The 17,628-nt window shown below is 37.1% G+C and overlaps 1 protein-coding gene across 2 annotated transcripts in view; it reads right to left on the bottom strand.

Annotated features, from left to right (window-relative positions):
• Positions 1 to 2,025: 2,025 nt before the first annotated feature.
• Positions 2,026 to 17,628, bottom strand: part of srgap3 (SLIT-ROBO Rho GTPase activating protein 3) — an 87,477-nt gene continuing 71,874 nt past the window's right edge. For both annotated transcript variants that reach the window (XM_058778428.1, XM_058778429.1), the window contains exons 19-22: positions 10,390 to 10,570; positions 8,184 to 8,333; positions 7,637 to 7,946; positions 2,026 to 4,608 (exon numbers count right to left, since the gene is read on the bottom strand). In XM_058778428.1, the coding sequence (XP_058634411.1) occupies positions 4,171 to 4,608; positions 7,637 to 7,946; positions 8,184 to 8,333; positions 10,390 to 10,570 (1,079 nt within the window). In that variant the 3' untranslated portion in view covers positions 2,026 to 4,170. The remainder of the gene's footprint in view (positions 4,609 to 7,636; positions 7,947 to 8,183; positions 8,334 to 10,389; positions 10,571 to 17,628) is intronic.

Raw genomic sequence — 17,628 nt, 5'->3', positions numbered from 1 at the left:
TCACCGGCAGAGGAGAGATAGACAGAGATGAGTGACACAACCATGACTATTTGAGTATGTTACGGATGGCAGTTTCTGTAAACTTGATATCATTTATTATCAAACATCGGCTCATTATATAAGCGGCGGCGCTACTATACAGTATGTACTAGATGAGCTGTACAACAGATATGTGAGGATGTAATGCACTGATTTTCCCAAGCAGAAGTCTGGTACTCAAGTATTCAAATGCATGAAACTCATGACACTCAAAGGAATGATTACAGCATGAGTAAAGACAGTGTACGGTTGTGGGTTTCTCAACGTACACTGATTTACGTGATCCTTTGGTGCATGGCTGCTAGTGCAAGCTAGAGTTAAAGAATGACCAGATATGCTGTAGTAGAACATATGAGAAACGGAGAGAAATATGGTTACATTTGTAACAAACAGCTTCATGTCTGCCAACTGCTTTTATTTCCTCCTGCCTATTCTATACCAGCACTGAACAACAGAGGGAGGTCGTGAGCAGGGACAGGCCATTTAAGGCCACCAGAGGGCAGTATTTTATTTCTCTTAGCCCTTATGTGTAAAGAATGTTTATCTGTCTATCACACTAAACAAAACTGAACTGGTAATGCAAGGGCTGTCACACTTTTATTAATACATTTCCATGACCTTAATGTCAGTTATGATTACTGGATGAGAATTTATCTTGGTATATTTGAGGATTATTATTATCATTATTAATAACAATAAAAAAAATATATATATATATATTTTTTTTTAATTTTACATTTTTTATTTAATTTTAATTTGCATCTTTATTTGGAGCCAATTAATTGTTTTCAATGAGAATAACAGGACAATAACAGGAGAATAACTGACAATATTTTAAATGATTTTTAAATGACTTCAGAGGCCTGGAAATATCAGAGAATTATAAAATTGAGATGTCCAGGCCTCAAAAGTCATTTAAAAAAATCATCAGTTTCTATAGTAAATACAGGCATGAGTTTTTTCCTGATATTCTGTAATTTTCTATGGACTTGGGAACCCTTTAGACAATGACCCAAAACAGTCTGTTTTATACACTGAATTATGAATTGCAGTATTCTACATAATTTCTTTACTGTAAATCAATTTAAGCCCTCATCCATCCAGGTGTACTTGTGTAAAGGTAGCAATTTTCTATAGAATTTTATTGCTAGCCAATTAATTACTTTCAAGCTGAGAACAACTAGAAAACTCATACAGTACCTTTATTCCCTATAGACATTGCCATTATTTTAACGACTTTGGACGCTTGAAACGCTTTACTTCAAATCGCAGAAAAATTACCCAAAACTGTCTGTTTTATACACTGAATTATGAACTGCTATATTACGCTTGTTTTTTATTAAGCCCTCATCCATCCAGGTGTAATTATGCAGAAGTGTCATGGCTGAATTCAAATGAACATCCAGAAATAGATACGTGCCCTAGTAATAATGAATAATAGTCTTTATGCATACCTGTATGTTAAAATGATGCCTATGTGGAATTGGTACAGTAAGAGATATTATAAGCAAAATTAGAATCACTTCCTGAGATGAGCCGAATCCTCACAGCTACAGACCCAGTTTCAAATCGCTCCCTCGTGGCTAAAGGCTAACGTATTTTAGGACATTGTGCGTTGTATCTAGGGAAAGGCACCACTATCAGTCTTTGAACAGTGTTGCTTGGTAAAGAGAAGCACGTGCAAATCAGTCTCCCTCACATGCGGACAACAGGCCCATGCTACTACAAAGCTGAGGAATTCAGACAGAAGCTAATTACCAGTCATTGCCAAGTAATGCAAGATGGCAGCAACAGTACATGGAGTCTCAGAAGAGATTTTCAATTTTTTATGCCCCAAATGCAAGCGTGAATCAGTATGGCACCAACGAGAAACGTAAGACTAACGGACACAGATGATGTAACAGCTCAAGCATGACATCAAACGCAAATCTAGAGATATTTCTAGATTAAAAATTGTGCGTAGTAACAGTACTGTTTTCTTAGGAGAAACATTTTTATGTAATTCTTTTTTTTTTCATTTCACATACCGTCGTTCTGATTGGACTATGCGTGAAGTGGCAAATCCTAAGGCAAACCGCAAAAGTAAAATCGGTGAAGAAGATGAGATTAAAGCTTTGGGCTCAGTGTGTTTAAGTGGATATCTAGGTCAGTCGGGCAAATTTTGTACATGGCTGGGTATTCCCTCTTCAAGCACAGCTCAGGGAGGAGGGGTAACGCTGAAGATGAACCGGAGATGATATGACAGATTGGGGGCAGTGGAGTTTCTCTTGTTGGAGTTGGTTTCTCTAGGCTATTGAATATTTAGATGTGGAGGAGGGATCTGTACCTCACCACAGAGAGTGTGGCATGGATTTACAAATGCATCATTCATTGCACTAGAAAATATGCTTTACTTTGCATTCTATATCTACCAAAAACCAGACGTTTTGGTGAATCTAACAAAAATATGTCCCAAGACCAAAAGAAAAAAATATGAAAATATATTTTGAAGAAAAAAACGAATTATTTTAGGATATTTTTGTATTATTGTATATTTATATTTTTTTTGTATTTTGATATTATCACGTAGAATACTTAGATCGGGATCTGTCAGAGACAGTGTGGTATGCATTTACAAATGTATCTAGGAAATATGGTATATTTGACATACATACAAGTTTTTGGGTGAATCTCACAAAAATAAGTCCGGATCATCATAAAATCAAAAGAAAAAAATATAAAAATATATTATGCGTAAGAAAATGAGTCCTGTTTTTAGAATTTTCCCTGTTATGATATTATTGTCATAACAATAGATTCAATTTATTTATTTATTTTAGACAAATTCTCATCAAACGTCCCGGACACATTTGGTGCGATTCACCCTTTTACTCGGGTTGCTTGTGTGTCATCTGATTATTTTAGTAAGCATTAATATTCATATAATCAGCTGACAGAGTATATATGGAATACGCGTCCAAAGCAGGACTATTTGAAATATGTAAATGATGGATGCTTGCAATAACATGGAGCTCATTGGAATGCCTTAAAGCCACGTAACTTTATAAGAATGAAGCGCTTACATGTGTAAATTAAACACGATGAACTGCTTTTTCTATAAGGAAGCTGATGTGATCCAAAAAACACAGAGAAGAAAAAAGTAGAGCACTCTCCCAACTAACATTAATATTAATGGCTCAGACTATCGATTCATTATTTGTTTGCGTCTTGGTTGTAAGTGTTTTTGATAAAGCCATTCTAGTCTCCCTGCCTGTTCTGTCCTCGGCTGTACAAGATTGACACTTAAAAAAAGAATCTACCCAAAATTTATATACAAGTAAAACTACATTTTACCACAGGTTTCTTACAATTAGTTGGTATATTGGTTTTCTGCATCTCATATATGTATACAGCTTGGCTATGTTGTTACTTAGATGTATATCGCTTATTCTACAAACGAAAGGCATTACAAGTTCAAGTACAGTATATCTCTATTTACAACAGCTCAAAGGTAGCTGGCCGTGTTAGACAGTCTGGTTCGATTATATGTACAGTCCAGTTCTGGAGGGCGGGACTTATCACTAATTTTAAAACAGTCCTCCAATCAGAGTTTACTCATTCATTAATAACAGAACTCTTCTGGCCAACCAGTGCAGAGAGAAACAAATGCAAACCACTCGTTTGATCTTGATCTAAATAAAAATGTGGCCAAAAAGGACAAGTTAATAGTAATTCTGAGGTAAAATTAATAATAATAATAAAAAAAAGAGGAATTTATCTTTTTTTTTTTTTTCAACCTTCTATTTTATCATAGCATGAAATTTACCCTGGAATTGTCTTTTTTCCTTGTATTTTAGGATTTTTTTTTTGTCATTTCTTTTTTTTTCACAGAGAGGGCAGGAAATGATGGGAAGAACGGAATGGAATGGGACAATCACCTGAGCCAGACTCAACTCATCATCCGCAACCAGGCTCAACACGTCAAACCACTAGGCCACAGCTCGACTGCATTTCTAGAACTCTCAAAGGCTCAAAAAATAGATTCAGAAACGAAATAGCACTCCTGAACTTCCTTCCTGGAATGAGCATCTTGCCCTGGGTAGCCCTCACCAGCGCAGGTAGCTACACCGCACCACGGGCCTGCTGCTGCTGCTACATGGTCCCGGGTTTCTCGCCAGAGTTGGCGGAGGAAGCTGCAGCGCTGCTCGCGTTGTTTGGAAAGATCTTCTCTGTGGGGGTCACGGCAGGGCTTCCCACCCCAGAGGAGCTGGAGCTGCTGGAGCGGTGCTGCGTGGGCGGGGGTCGCATGGGTCTCATAGGTGGAGGTCTGAGCTGGGCTCCGGCCAATCTGGCGGACAGCGCCGGTTTAAAGGTGGTCATCATCTCCGTGGTGGAGCTGCTGCTGCGTCTCAGGGCCGCGTCCGGGTCTCGGATCATGATGGTGTGTAAGGGGCTCGCTGGCTCTGAGCTCACAGGGTTCTTGAGCGGTTCTAACGTATCCAGAACAACGTCAGGAGCTTGTTTGGCTGTGTTTTGGCGTTCCAATTCACGGAGCTCATGAAGTGCGGTGTTCATTGTCTTCTCAATATCCTGTAACAAAAAACATTGTTGACTTTTTACAGTTTTTTGTTTTAGTCATAGAAATATTCTTTAAAAATATGGACTAATATTTTTCACTTTATTTTTAAAATGGCATTGAATTGTACTCAATAAAAATAACATTTAATATTAAACCAAATGTTCAAGGATTTTATTTATAACCTAGTTTAGGTTTTTTTCAACAGTATGTTTTAATTATTATTTTTTAACAACAATTTTGACAAAATATTGACTAAATATCAATATTTTTCATTTCAGTCTAAAATGGCATTGAAGTTTAGGCAAACGAAAATAACATCTGAAATTAAACCATGCTCAAGCATTTTAGTCACAACCTAGTTTGTCAACATTATGTTTGAATTAAAATTGCTGAAAAAGAAATGAATGACGAAATATTGACTGAATTTAGATATTTTTCTTTTTATTCTAAAATGTAATCAAATTTAATTTGATGAAAAGAACATTTAAAAACAGACCAAATATTCATGCATTTTATTCATAACCTACTTTAAGGTTTTAGCAACATTGTTTTCATTAAAATTGTTGAAAAAGAAATTTACTAAATACTGACTGAATTTAGTAATTCTTCATTTAACTCTAAAACGGCATCTACATTTTTTTTTTGTCAACAGTGTTTTAATTAAAATCATTCATAATTATTAGAATGGAAATTTTTCTTGATATGAAACCTCATTTTGTCTAATTTTGATGATGAGATAAACTGAGATTTATATATAGTATATTCATGAAAAATGCTGTTTTTTAGTCATTATGCTGAAAATAGCTCTCGGTACTTCATTAACTGGACTCATTTGTCTCAAGTATTGCTAATATAACCAGGTTAAGCATTAGGGATGTGTTTAAATCCTCTAGCACCCCTATATAATGATGATGTGAGAAAATGATCGATAAGTTCAATTTGTCCGTTTCTGCACAGAAAGTATTTACGGAGCTATATGGCCTAAGAAATCTCTCATCTTTCCTGGAAATTCATCTTACTTTCTTCGGAAGCGGTCTAGTATATCACAGAGGCAGATTATTTTTGATATACACACAGTGTCGCTGCCGTCCTGATAAGACTATAAACTCCCTGCTTTCCCGTTCTCTTTCAAGACTGTCCTCTGTCTCGCAGCTGAGCATGCCATAAAAATTTAATGTTCAGAAGATAAAAGGCTCATGAAGACACACACTCACACACACAAAAAGTACCTCGCAAGGTCTCATTACAGAGCAGATGTCATCAATAACCCCACACACCACCCTAAACACATTTACACACATTTCCCAAACTGCACATCGAGCAGTAATGTTAATCAGATCCTGCAGTCTGCGCTTATAATGCATTATCAATATACAAAACAACACATTTCTGTCCAACAATATCAATCATACCTCCGTTTTGATGTCTGTATTCACATAAGCCATTTTCTTTTCATTAGGTGAGTGTAGACACAAAGGGGCCATTACAAAAGATCATTAACTGTTCCGTGTGTCACAGACTTCATTATTTAACCGTGCGCAAATGAAACACGTGGATCAGTGCCAGCCTATCCCGTTCATGCTGATATCTGCTTTAGTGCCAGCTCTTTGTTTCTGCTGGACTAAATCTTGCCAGCTTCTTCAGCCTCACAGAATTCTAGGCTAATTGAAAGGCTCAAGAGAAAAACCAAAAAGCTTTCATGACTACAACTTAAAAGACATGTTTGATCTCAGCAATAGCAAACTATGTTTAAAATAATTATATATCTAAATCACAGTGATTTAATTATGTTACGATAATTAATATAAATATATTTTATGGCTTTTTAGAATAATTAGTGGTGCTTATTTTTTTTTTTTGCCAAAAACTTTGCGGTTTAAGCCTTGACTTGTATGATCTTGTATGCTCAAGTAGTGCAATTGAGAAGAGGTGCTATTACTTTTGTAAGCAACTGAAAGCACCGTTTTCTCTCAGTTTAGTTTTCATAATGTTTTCACATAATTAAAAAAAAAAAAAAAAGAAAAGAATAATTATTTGTTTTAAATACCTTAATTGTATCTACAATTTATCTACTATTTTATAATTTGAAATTAAATAAATAAAATGGCACTGATTGGATATTTTTATAAGACAATGACGTTCAGTAATTTTCAAAAATACAGTAAAAATTTAATATTGCGAAACATTATTACAATTTAAAATAACTTTTTTTCTATACAATTATATTTTAAAATGTAATTGATTTTTACGATGGAAAAGCTGAATTGTCAGCAGTCATTTCTCCAGGTTACAGTGTTCATTTCTAATATAATATATTTATAATAAACATTTCCAATTAATATCAGTGTTGAAAACCGTTGAAGCATCTAGTTTGGTAGTTGAAAACTATAGGAGTTCCACAAAAATATGAAGCAGCGCAACTGTTTTCAACATTGATAATAAGAAGGCATGTTTCTTGAGCAGCAAATCAGCATTTCAGAATGATTTCTGAAGGATCATGTGACACTGAAGACTGGAGTAATGATGCTTAAAATTCAGCTTTGCCATTCCAGGAATAAATTGAAAAAAAATGCAATCCCGCAGACTATCAGTCCATGCTAAATATAGAAATTTATTATTACAAGTAAAAGCAACGTGTTTACCTGATGAAGGTCAGTGGACCAAAACGTTGCTTTTACTTGTAATAATAAATTTCTATATTTAGCATGGACTGATAGTGTGCGGGATTGCATTTTTTTATATTTTGGATTCTAAAGTGTTGTTGGACTATTTTTCCTACGCGCCTATCGTTTTCTCTGGCGTGCTGAGTTTGTGTTGATTGATATATTCAGATAGAAAAAGTTATTTTAAATTGTAATAATATTTCACAATGTTACTATTTTTACTGTACTTTGAGTATAACAGACTTCTTTCAAAAATATTTAAAAAATCATTATGGTTTCAAACTTTTGACCTCCAGTGTACTGTATACACACACACACACACACACAACACTGTGGAATTTAATGAGAATCTAAATGTGCACGCACACACACACACCTCAGCTAAAGCCTCAGCCTCCAAGGACTTGTGGTCTCCTAGGCTGCTGTGTCTTGTTGTTCCTGGCACAGGCCTGAGTGGGTGACCCTCAGGATAGACCTTTCTCTCAGGGAAGTTAATGCTGCCTGCACTGCCAAAGGTTCCCAAACGTCTCTTCTCAGGACTCTCTATGTGGCCTCTACTGACCGCCACCTTGTGGGGGCTGCTGGGGCAGGCGGCGGCCCGTGGCGGCGTGTCTCGGGGAGGACTGTGAGAGTCAGTGCCACTGCGGCGCCGAGGAATGGCAGACCCATCCGAACGCAACCTAACCCTGCATAAACACACAACGAGATGGTAAAAATTTTAAATCCAGTCCGTCAATGTTTTTGACACAAAGCAGACTGCAAATAGAGTCCAAAAAGTTTTGTTAATTATTTGTGCCACAAACAAGATGAGTAAGTAAACAAGCTGCGAGGAGAAACAGGACAAGATTAAACACTTTAATTCAGATCATTATTTTTTTCCTGAGGATGAAAATATGTGGAATTCTGCATAATCAGCTACTGACCGGCCCATGATCCCGCCGAAGTTGTAATCAGGCGAAGGTTCACATGGGGACTGCAGATCGTTTTTGGATGAGGCTTTATCGTCCAGTAAAGGTCCGCTGCTGGCCTCGCTGTCAGCCTTCTGACTCAGACTATCAGAGAACGCATCATCCCTAAAGAGATAGAGACAAAAATCCTTCCAGTTACTCTGATGGTCCATGAAGGATTCCAAGCGGCGCAATTTGATTGGCTGATTTAAATAAAAAAAATAGACCAAAATAATTAAAAGTTATTATTTAAAACAACAATTAAAAACACTTAATTAGCATAGAGAACAGGAAAAGGCAAAAAAAAAAAAAAAAAAAAATTCAGTTATTTCAAACTAGGGTGAAGTAGACTACTTATAATGGTAGGTAATTGTTTTGAGGCATTTGGTGGTGTGTCTTTAATAAAAACATACTAGTTTGTCTTACAGTAAAAACAGTAATATTGTAAAATATATTACAATTTAAAATAACCGTAATTTATAATTTAATGCAATTTATTCTTGTGATGGCAAACCTGATTTTTTTTAGCAGCCATTACTGCAGTTTTCAGTGTCACATGATCCTTTAGAAATCATTCTAATTTGCTGATTTGGTGCTCAAGAAACATTTCTTATTATTACCAAAGTTGGAAAAAGTTGTGCTGTTTAATATTTTTGTTAATCATGATAAACAGAATTGAATGTATCCTTTCTGAAAAAAGTATTAATTTCTTTCTAAAAGACCCCAAACTTTTAAACGGTAGTCCGTATCATTATGTTCACCAGCTACGCTGTCACACACACCAACATATCCATGTACATAAAGCTGGCAATGAAAGAAGCCTCTAGTTTCTTATTTTTCAGTCCCAGCGGCCTCTGCATTACTCTCACTTCACGTCTCATTCCCAGAGCCCTGAGCAAGCAAACATCTACTGATCACAGTTTCACAGCATGTTCTCGGGCTGCTTTTACAGTTCTCTTGGGAGATGACAGCAGAAGGTGTTTGGTAATCTGAAGCTGTTGAACGACACATTCATAGGAAAAAAAAAAAAAACATCTCAGAAAAAGTCTACAGCCCAAATGGTTCATTATGCAATCTTTCAGCAATTCATTTTTCTGAGTGCCTTTTGAACACACTAAATGGACTGAAGTACGTGCTTGTTGGACCCTTAATTTCAAAACCATTGCCATTAAGAGGAAGCTGATCCTCTCTAATAGCTTCTGGTATGGCCTTCCACTAGATGTTTGAACATGGATTCAGAAATGTCCTCGTATTCAAACATGCAGTTTGCAACCCACATAATCTCAAACTTTATACATGCACCCTTGATTTTAAAGTAGTTAAGTCACTAGATGATTAAAAATAGACATTTCTATATGCTTATGTCATATATAAATCATTTTGGGGTTTAAAATACAGCACAAATAACTACTGTTATACAAGATTTTGGTCATTCCGCCCATCCTCTTTTCATTTTAGCAACCTCAATTTTCCTTATTTGCTGCTGTCAAATTTTGCAATATTAGGAACGGAGCTTGGACCGACCCTTTTAATAATCTCATTCATCAAACTGACACCGGTTAGACCATACAAAGAGATAATGAGCATGTCATCATTTTAGTAATTACTGAAACAGCAGTAGGACAGTTAATATCAGCTGATGATATAAATATGATCAACTCAAGGACGCTGCAATTAACTTTTTTTCACTTTCATGTCATTTCAAGACCTCATAAAGCAGTAACAGAGCAGAAAGCCCCTGAACACTTGATCGGCTTACTTTCAACTCACTTTAACCTCAGTGAAGTACGTCATGTCCCATTGCACCCAACGAGCTTTGACATAAATGCATGCCTAGCACATTACGGCACCACTAATGCTTAGTGCTTCAGAAACACAATTAGACTCTTATAGTGTAAGAAAGGTTCCCTGCCAAAGACATAAGGGCATTCTTTAACTGCCACTCAGTGCTGTTAAATTTTAATTAAAGTCTAAAGTGTTAATGGAGGGAACTATTTGATTCTCACTTGAGCTATTAAGCTATGAACTCAGGCCAGATGGCCTGGTTGATTAGTCATATATTACCCAGAGGGCAACACTTTCACAAGGCAACATGTATTGAACAGTCCTGTAACAAGTTCCAGGGACATAAAAATCAACATATTTTGAAACAAACAATACAATGTTTTATTTAGATACTTACAAGTCTTGTACTACTATATACTGGTGAGGTATGAGACCGTCAACCCCGTTGTGTCGGCCCTCCCACCAGTCCTCAGATGCACGATGATACAACAAAAGGGATGCACCTTTTTTGAAGGACAACTCTCGAGGAGTCCGACCCATGTAATCAAACTTTGCAATGGCTTCGATCTGCTCCACTTCTGTGTATGAGAGAGAGAGAGAGAGAGGAACAGGGAAAGTAGCACTCATTAACATGTTTGCACAGAGAATTTTGTCAACAAATTTTCAGAGAGCTTCAAAGAACTGCAACAGACTCAAAATCTGTCATGCTCCCAGCTGGTTCTCAGCAAGAACACACACACACTCACAATGTGTCTTGGCCAGGCGCGATATGACAAGTTTCCAGCAACAAGCAATTTGTCTGTCCAAACTAAACGCAAAACTGCTGCATGACACGGAACGCATTAGAATTTTAACATATACAGTTATGTGAGGTAAGATTTTAGAGCAATTATATTTCATAGTGGGTGAACTGGACTGCAGAAATAGAAACCAACAGATTTTATACACAAAAAGTACTGCAAAGTCCATAGATTGTCGTAATTCTCTGAAAACAATAAAGCGAAGCAAAGCAAAAACAAAACAAACAAAAAAAACAATGCAAAAATGCAATGCAAAATATAATTTTACAACACAAAAGTCCATAGATGAATTGTTGTAATTCACAAAAAAACTAAACAAAAGCAAGCCAAACAAAAACAAAACAAAAGCAAGCAAAACAAATGCAAAGCACATCAAAATAAAACAAAACAACAAAAAACAACTTAGTTTTGATAGAAGCACATCAAAACAAAACAGCAAAAAACAAAACTTAAGTCACTGGACAAAAAGGAACATGGATCTCGGCAATGCAATATTTCAGACTTGCTTCTATATTGAAGAAACACGCTGCATTCGGTGTGATCAAGTGTACTTACACAATTAATTTATTTTTAGGGCAGAATGACAGATGTGACTGATCAGTCAACAACAACGAAAAATACTGTTCAACAACATAGCTTAGAAAATCAGGCTTGTGCCCAACAAAAGCTTGAATGTGCATTTATCTGTCAAATAGATTCTGTATTCAGTATCATACAGACTCACATTTATCACAAAAGGTCTCAAAGATCAGGATATGATCTCATCTTTTACCCCATCAGGACCACAAAGAAACAGGCACATTTCTAATACAGATGGGCTGCTAAAAATGCACAGTGGACTTTATCTAAATCCGATCAAATCTGCCACCCAGCTTCCATTTAACGCGACCACTGCCATCGCATGACCACAAATCAGTTCACGGTTCACCCCCCCAGACGCTGCCAGGGGCAAACAGACAGTGGGGTCATTCAGGGTTAAGGAGATATACAGAGCAAATCAGCGCTTGGCAGGAAATCTCCAAGTCGACTAGAAGAAACCAATCAGTTTCATTAGGGTCTCCACCCAGGGGTGAAATTAAATATAGGCATGGCACAGAAGTGGAAGGAAAGAGGAAGAATGGAAATGGGGAGAGAGAGAAAATCAGCCTTTGCAATTCTGTATTCGTCTGATTGTTTCCATTGTAACTGCACCTGATTGGCTGGATTGAAGGCTCAGAATCTGATTGCGATTTCTCAGCATGCACCGAGGGTAATAGGGGAAGTTGCGATAGCACTGTTTTGGAGCTAAAGCATGTGACTTTAAACAGTCCTGAAGCTGTGGCTGATGAGCTTCTGAGGGAATGCTGATTCCAGATCAGAGCACCAGACAGATCAAAACAGAATGTCAGTGCGGATCACAAACATATACATAAGCATACACAGCATGCGCTTTAGCTAGTAACATACTGTTTAAAGCAGTTTATAGAGCTATCTCTAAAAACATGATTACTTTGAATGTTTTATGTTACGGCTCAACAAAAAATCAACTAAATTAATTTTGACTATTTCGGAATGGAATACTACCATGCTGCTTTTTGGTTAGCATACACTTAATACAGCTTAATATTTATAAACAAGTTATGCATTATGTAAAATGAGGCATTGTTGTCGCATGACCTTATTAAAGTCCACTCACAGTCCACAAATTCTGTCATAATTTACTCACCCTCATATCTTTCTAAACCTGTATGCATTTCTTCATTCTGCACTGCAGATCCGCACTCATCCAAATTTAGCCCAAAAGGCTTATATAATTTATTATTCAGAGGTCACAAAATTGTGCAAAAAAGTGCAAAGGTGCAAAAGTGCAAAACCCTTCCTCAATGCCATGTGCTACCAAGCAAACACCTACGCTCATTAAAACATGTATTACCATAATACACTTAATATCACGAAGATACAAAAAATACACATTTATATCTCAAAACATATATCCAAATACAACAAATATATTTACAAATCATCCAAAATTATCCATATACAACTATATCAAAAAAGTATATATACCAATAAAAATCTCATGACTCCAAACAAAAGTTCTTAGCATCAGTTTTTATATACTGTAAGTAAACGTCATACCCAAGTACTCTTACTCTAGCATCCCCCATATAACCTTAAATTATTATAAAAAACAATTCAAAGACAGATTTGAATTTTTTTTATAATAATAAAATATAATATATTAAGTTAAGGACATATGGGGGACGCTAAAGGGTACTTGGTACTTTGTTTGGCAGCATATGGCACTGAGGAAGGGTAAATACCCGAAAACGTTTTGCACTTTTGCACTTTTTTGCACAATTTTGTGACCTCTGAATAATGAATGATATAAGCCTTTTGGGCTAAATTTGGATGAGTGCGGATCTCCTTCGTCTTTATACCTTTTGTATTTTTTGGATCTACGCACTTTATATTATCAGCCTATACTGGACTTTTGGACGAATGTTTGGCACTACAACCTATTCTATTTGTTAATTATGCACTGCAAAATATTTTCTGTAGAATGTTGGCAACCAGACAGTTTGGGTTCCCATTGATTTCCTTTATATGGACAAAAAATACAATGGAAGTTAAGACGAACTAAAACTATTTGGTTACCGACATTCTTCAAAATATCTTCTTTCATATTCCACAGAAGAAAGCAAGACATACAGTTTTGGAATGACATGAGGGTGAGTAAATTATGGCAAATTATTAAAGGAACTATCCCTTTCATTTTGTCACATGGACTTGCATGCATGTTTAATTTCATGAGTGGCATCAGTTATCATTGCTTTCAGAATATATTTTCTAATATTATATATATATATATATATATATATATATATATATATGTAAAGAGAGAGAGAGAGAGAGAGAGAGAGAGAAAGAGAGTGGGGGAAAAAATTATTTGTTCCCCTGTTGATTTTGTACATTTGCCCACTGACAAAGAAATGTGCAGTCTACATTTTTAATGGTAGGTTTATTTTAACAGTGAGAGACAGAATAACAACAAAAAAATCCAGAAAAGGGCATTTCAAAAAAGTTATAAATTGATTTGCATTTTAATGAGTCAAATAAGTATTTGACCCCTTCGCAAAACATGACTTAGTACTTGGTGGCAAAACCCTTGTTTGGCAATCACAGAGGTCAGACGTTTCTTGTTGTTGGCCACCAGGTTTGCACACATCTCAGGAGGGATTTTGTCCCACTCCTCTTTGCAGATCCTCTCCAAGTCATTAAGGTTTCGAGGCTGACGTTTGGCAACTCGAACCTTCAGCTCCCTCCACAGATTTTCTATGGGATTATGGTCTGGAGACTGGCTAGGCCACTCCAGGACCTTAATGTGCTTCTTTTTAAGCCACTCCTTCGTTGCCTTGGCCATGTGTTTTGGGTCATTGTCATGCTGGAATACCCATCCACGACCCATTTTCAATGCCCTGGCTGGCTTCAATGCCCTGTCCCTTACGGTACATGGGCCCTGTCCATCTTCCCTTTGATGTGGTGCAGTTGTCCTGTCCCCTTAGCAGAAAAACACCCCAAAGCGTAATGTTTCCACCTCAATGTTTGACGGTGGGGATGGTGTTCTTCGGGTCATAGGCAGCATTCCTCCTCCTCCAAACACGGCGAGTTGAGTTGATGCCAAAAAGCTTGATTTTGGTCTCATCTGACCACAACAATTTCACCCAGTTCTCCTCTGAATCATTCAGATGTTCATTGGCAAACTTCAGACGGGCCTGTACATGTGTTTTCCTGAGCAGGGAGACCTTGCGGGCACTGCAGGATTTCAATCCTTCACGGCGTAGTGTGTTACGACGGAGAGTTTGGAATATGACTGACTGATTGCTTCTGTGGACAGGTTGTCTTTTATACAGGTAACAAGCTGAGATTAGGAGCACTCTCTTAAAGGGAGTGCTCCTAATCTCAGCTTGTTACCTGTATAAAAGACACCTGGGAGCCAGAAATCTTGCCGATTGATAGGGGATCAAATATTTATTTCACTCATTAAAATGTAAATCAATTTATAACTTTTTTGAAATGCGTTTTTCTGGATCACTGTTCAAATAAACCTACCATTAAAATTATAGACTGATCATTTCTTTGCCAGTGGGCAAATGCACAAAATCAATAATCCCCACTGTGTGTGTGTGTGTGTGTGTATATATATATTATTATGTACAGTCATGGCCAAAAATATCGGCACCCTTGCAATTCTGTCAGAAAATGCAACACTTCTCTCAGAAAATTGTTCCAATTGCAAATGTTTTGGTATTCACGTGCTTATTGTTTTTGTTTGCACTGCAACAACACAAAAAAACAGAGAAGAAAAGTCAAACTTGATAAAATTTCACACAGAACTCAAAAATGGACTGGACAAAATTATTGGCACCTTGTCAAAATTATAACAAATAATTGCTCTTCAAGCATGTGATGCTTTTGTATTTAGACACACATGTAGCAAGTAACAGGTGTGGGCAATATAGTAATCACATTTGCAACCAGTTAAATGGAGAAAAGTTGACTCAACCTTTGTGTTGTGTGTCACACTAAGCATGGAAAAAAGAAAGAAGTGTAAGGAGTTGTCTGTGGATTTGAGAGAAAACAATTGTGGAAAATCATGGACAATCTCAAGGCTACAAGTCCATCTCCAGAGATCTTAGTGTTCCTGTGTCGACTGTGCGCAATATCATCAAGAGGTTTACAGCCCATGACACTGTAGCTAACCTCCCTGGATGTGGACGGAAGAGCAAAATTAATGAAAAATTACAACGAAGGATTGTTCGAATAGTGGATAAAGAACCCCAATTAACTTGCAAACAAATTCAAGCTGATCTGCAGACACAGGGTACAACAGTGTCAGCTCGCTCTATCTGTCGCCATCTGAATGAAAAGGGACGCTATGATAGGAGACCCAGAAGGACACCACTGCTCACACAAAGGCATAAAATAGCAAGACTGGAGCTTGCCAAAACTTATGTGACAAAACCACAATCCTTCTGGGAGAACGTTCTGTGGACAGATGAGACAAAAGTAGAGCTTTTTGGTAAAGGACATCATGGCACTGTTTACAGAAAAAGAAATGAGGCCTTCAAAGAAAAGAACACAGTCCCTACAGTCAAACGTGGTGGAGGTTCAAAGATGTTTTGGGGTTGCATTGCTGCTTCTGGTACTGGATGCCTTGACTGTGTGAACGGTATCATGAAATCTGATAATTACCAAAGAATTTTGGGGTGCAACGTTGTGGCCAGTGTCAGAAAGCTGCGTCTCCGCCAGAGGTCATGGGTCTTCCAGCAGGACAATGACCCGAAACACACTTCAAAAAGCACTCAGAAATGGTTACAAACAAAGCGCTGAAGATTTCTGAAATGGCCAGCAATGAGTCCAGATCTGAATCCCATAGAACACCTGTGGAGAGATCTCAAAACAGCAGTTGGGAGAAGGCATCCTTCAAATCTGAATGACCTGGAGCAGTTTGCAAAAGAAGAGTGGTCCAAAATTCCAGTAGAGAGGTGTAAGAAACTCATTCATGGTTACAGGAAGCCAATCATTTTGTCCAGTGCATTTTTTGGGTTCTGTGTGGAATTGTATCAGATTTGACACTTCTTCTCTGTTTTTTTGTGTTGTTCCAATGCAAACAAAAAAAAAAAAAACATGTGAGTACCAAAACGTTTGAAACTGCAACAATTTTCTGAGAGAAGTGTTGCATTTTCTGACAGAATTGCAAGGGTGCCGATATTTTTGGCCATGACTGTATATATTATCTACTACACATTTTAGTACTTTTTATATACAGCTCATATTACATACAGCAGAAATATTAAAAGCAGTATGCATTTCCAAACATAATACATAATTTCCACAATATATACAATTTTTATCTCTCTTTTTGCCTTTGTAAAGGTCTAAAATTACAGCCTCTCTGTTGCCCACACCAGCATTGGAGCACCATTGACATGTGACGTTATCACAGGCTGACTAATAAGTGCAACATAATGTTGTCTGGAAAATGTGAGACCTAGAGAAATGATCCTGAAGTGTGCATTTACAATTCAAGACAAGGCTGGTCATACAAACTCAACATGGTGGCCATCATGAGACGCAACCTGCTGAATAAAACTGCCTTTTAAAATCCACCTCATTCAATGCTCCTGTGAATGTGAGAGACTTCTGTTTCTATAGCTATATTCTATAGCATAAAAGGCTTTTTTATACATCTAAAATGAATATAAGTAACTAACACGAGAAACATCGAACATTCAAGCTAAAAACTGTAGCAGCCGCTCTTAATTTAAAAATAAGGAATAGCTTGCTACAGTAGGTCTAATGTTTACCATTTTAAAGATTCGTAAAATATACTGCAGCATTCATTTATTGTAAAACTTTAAATGGAAAAATAACGAGTGCAGCTTTCAACAGAAAAACAAACTATATTCTATTTTAGTGTTAAAAAGGACCCACTCACTACCCATTAGTTGAGAGCAGAACCATTTTAGCGAAACTGAAAAAAAAAAGCGAGCTGTATGCGAGAGATGGTATCAGCGATGTGGCTGGTGTTTGGGGTTAGCGAGTGAGAGCAGCTCCATCAATCAGTAAATGAAGGGAGCGAGCACAGGAAGCCCCGTGAGACCTGTTTACTCACCCTGAACAAAGAGCGTGCAAGAGAGAGGGAGAGAAGAAAACAAAGTGATAAAAGGCAAAGGAGGAGGCAATTAAGCAGAGAAAACCAAGGGCTGGAAGAGAGAGATGAAGCGCAAAGATTGCTGAAACTGGGCCGAAAGAGATATTTCCGTCTGTGTCTTCATTTAATATAGCAACGG

Source organism: Onychostoma macrolepis, chromosome 06 (genome assembly GCF_012432095.1).
Source record: "Onychostoma macrolepis isolate SWU-2019 chromosome 06, ASM1243209v1, whole genome shotgun sequence".
Classification (NCBI taxonomy): domain Eukaryota; kingdom Metazoa; phylum Chordata; class Actinopteri; order Cypriniformes; family Cyprinidae; genus Onychostoma; species Onychostoma macrolepis.
The sequence above is the reverse complement of the archived record's forward strand: the minus strand, read 5'-3'. Positions and strand labels throughout refer to the sequence as shown.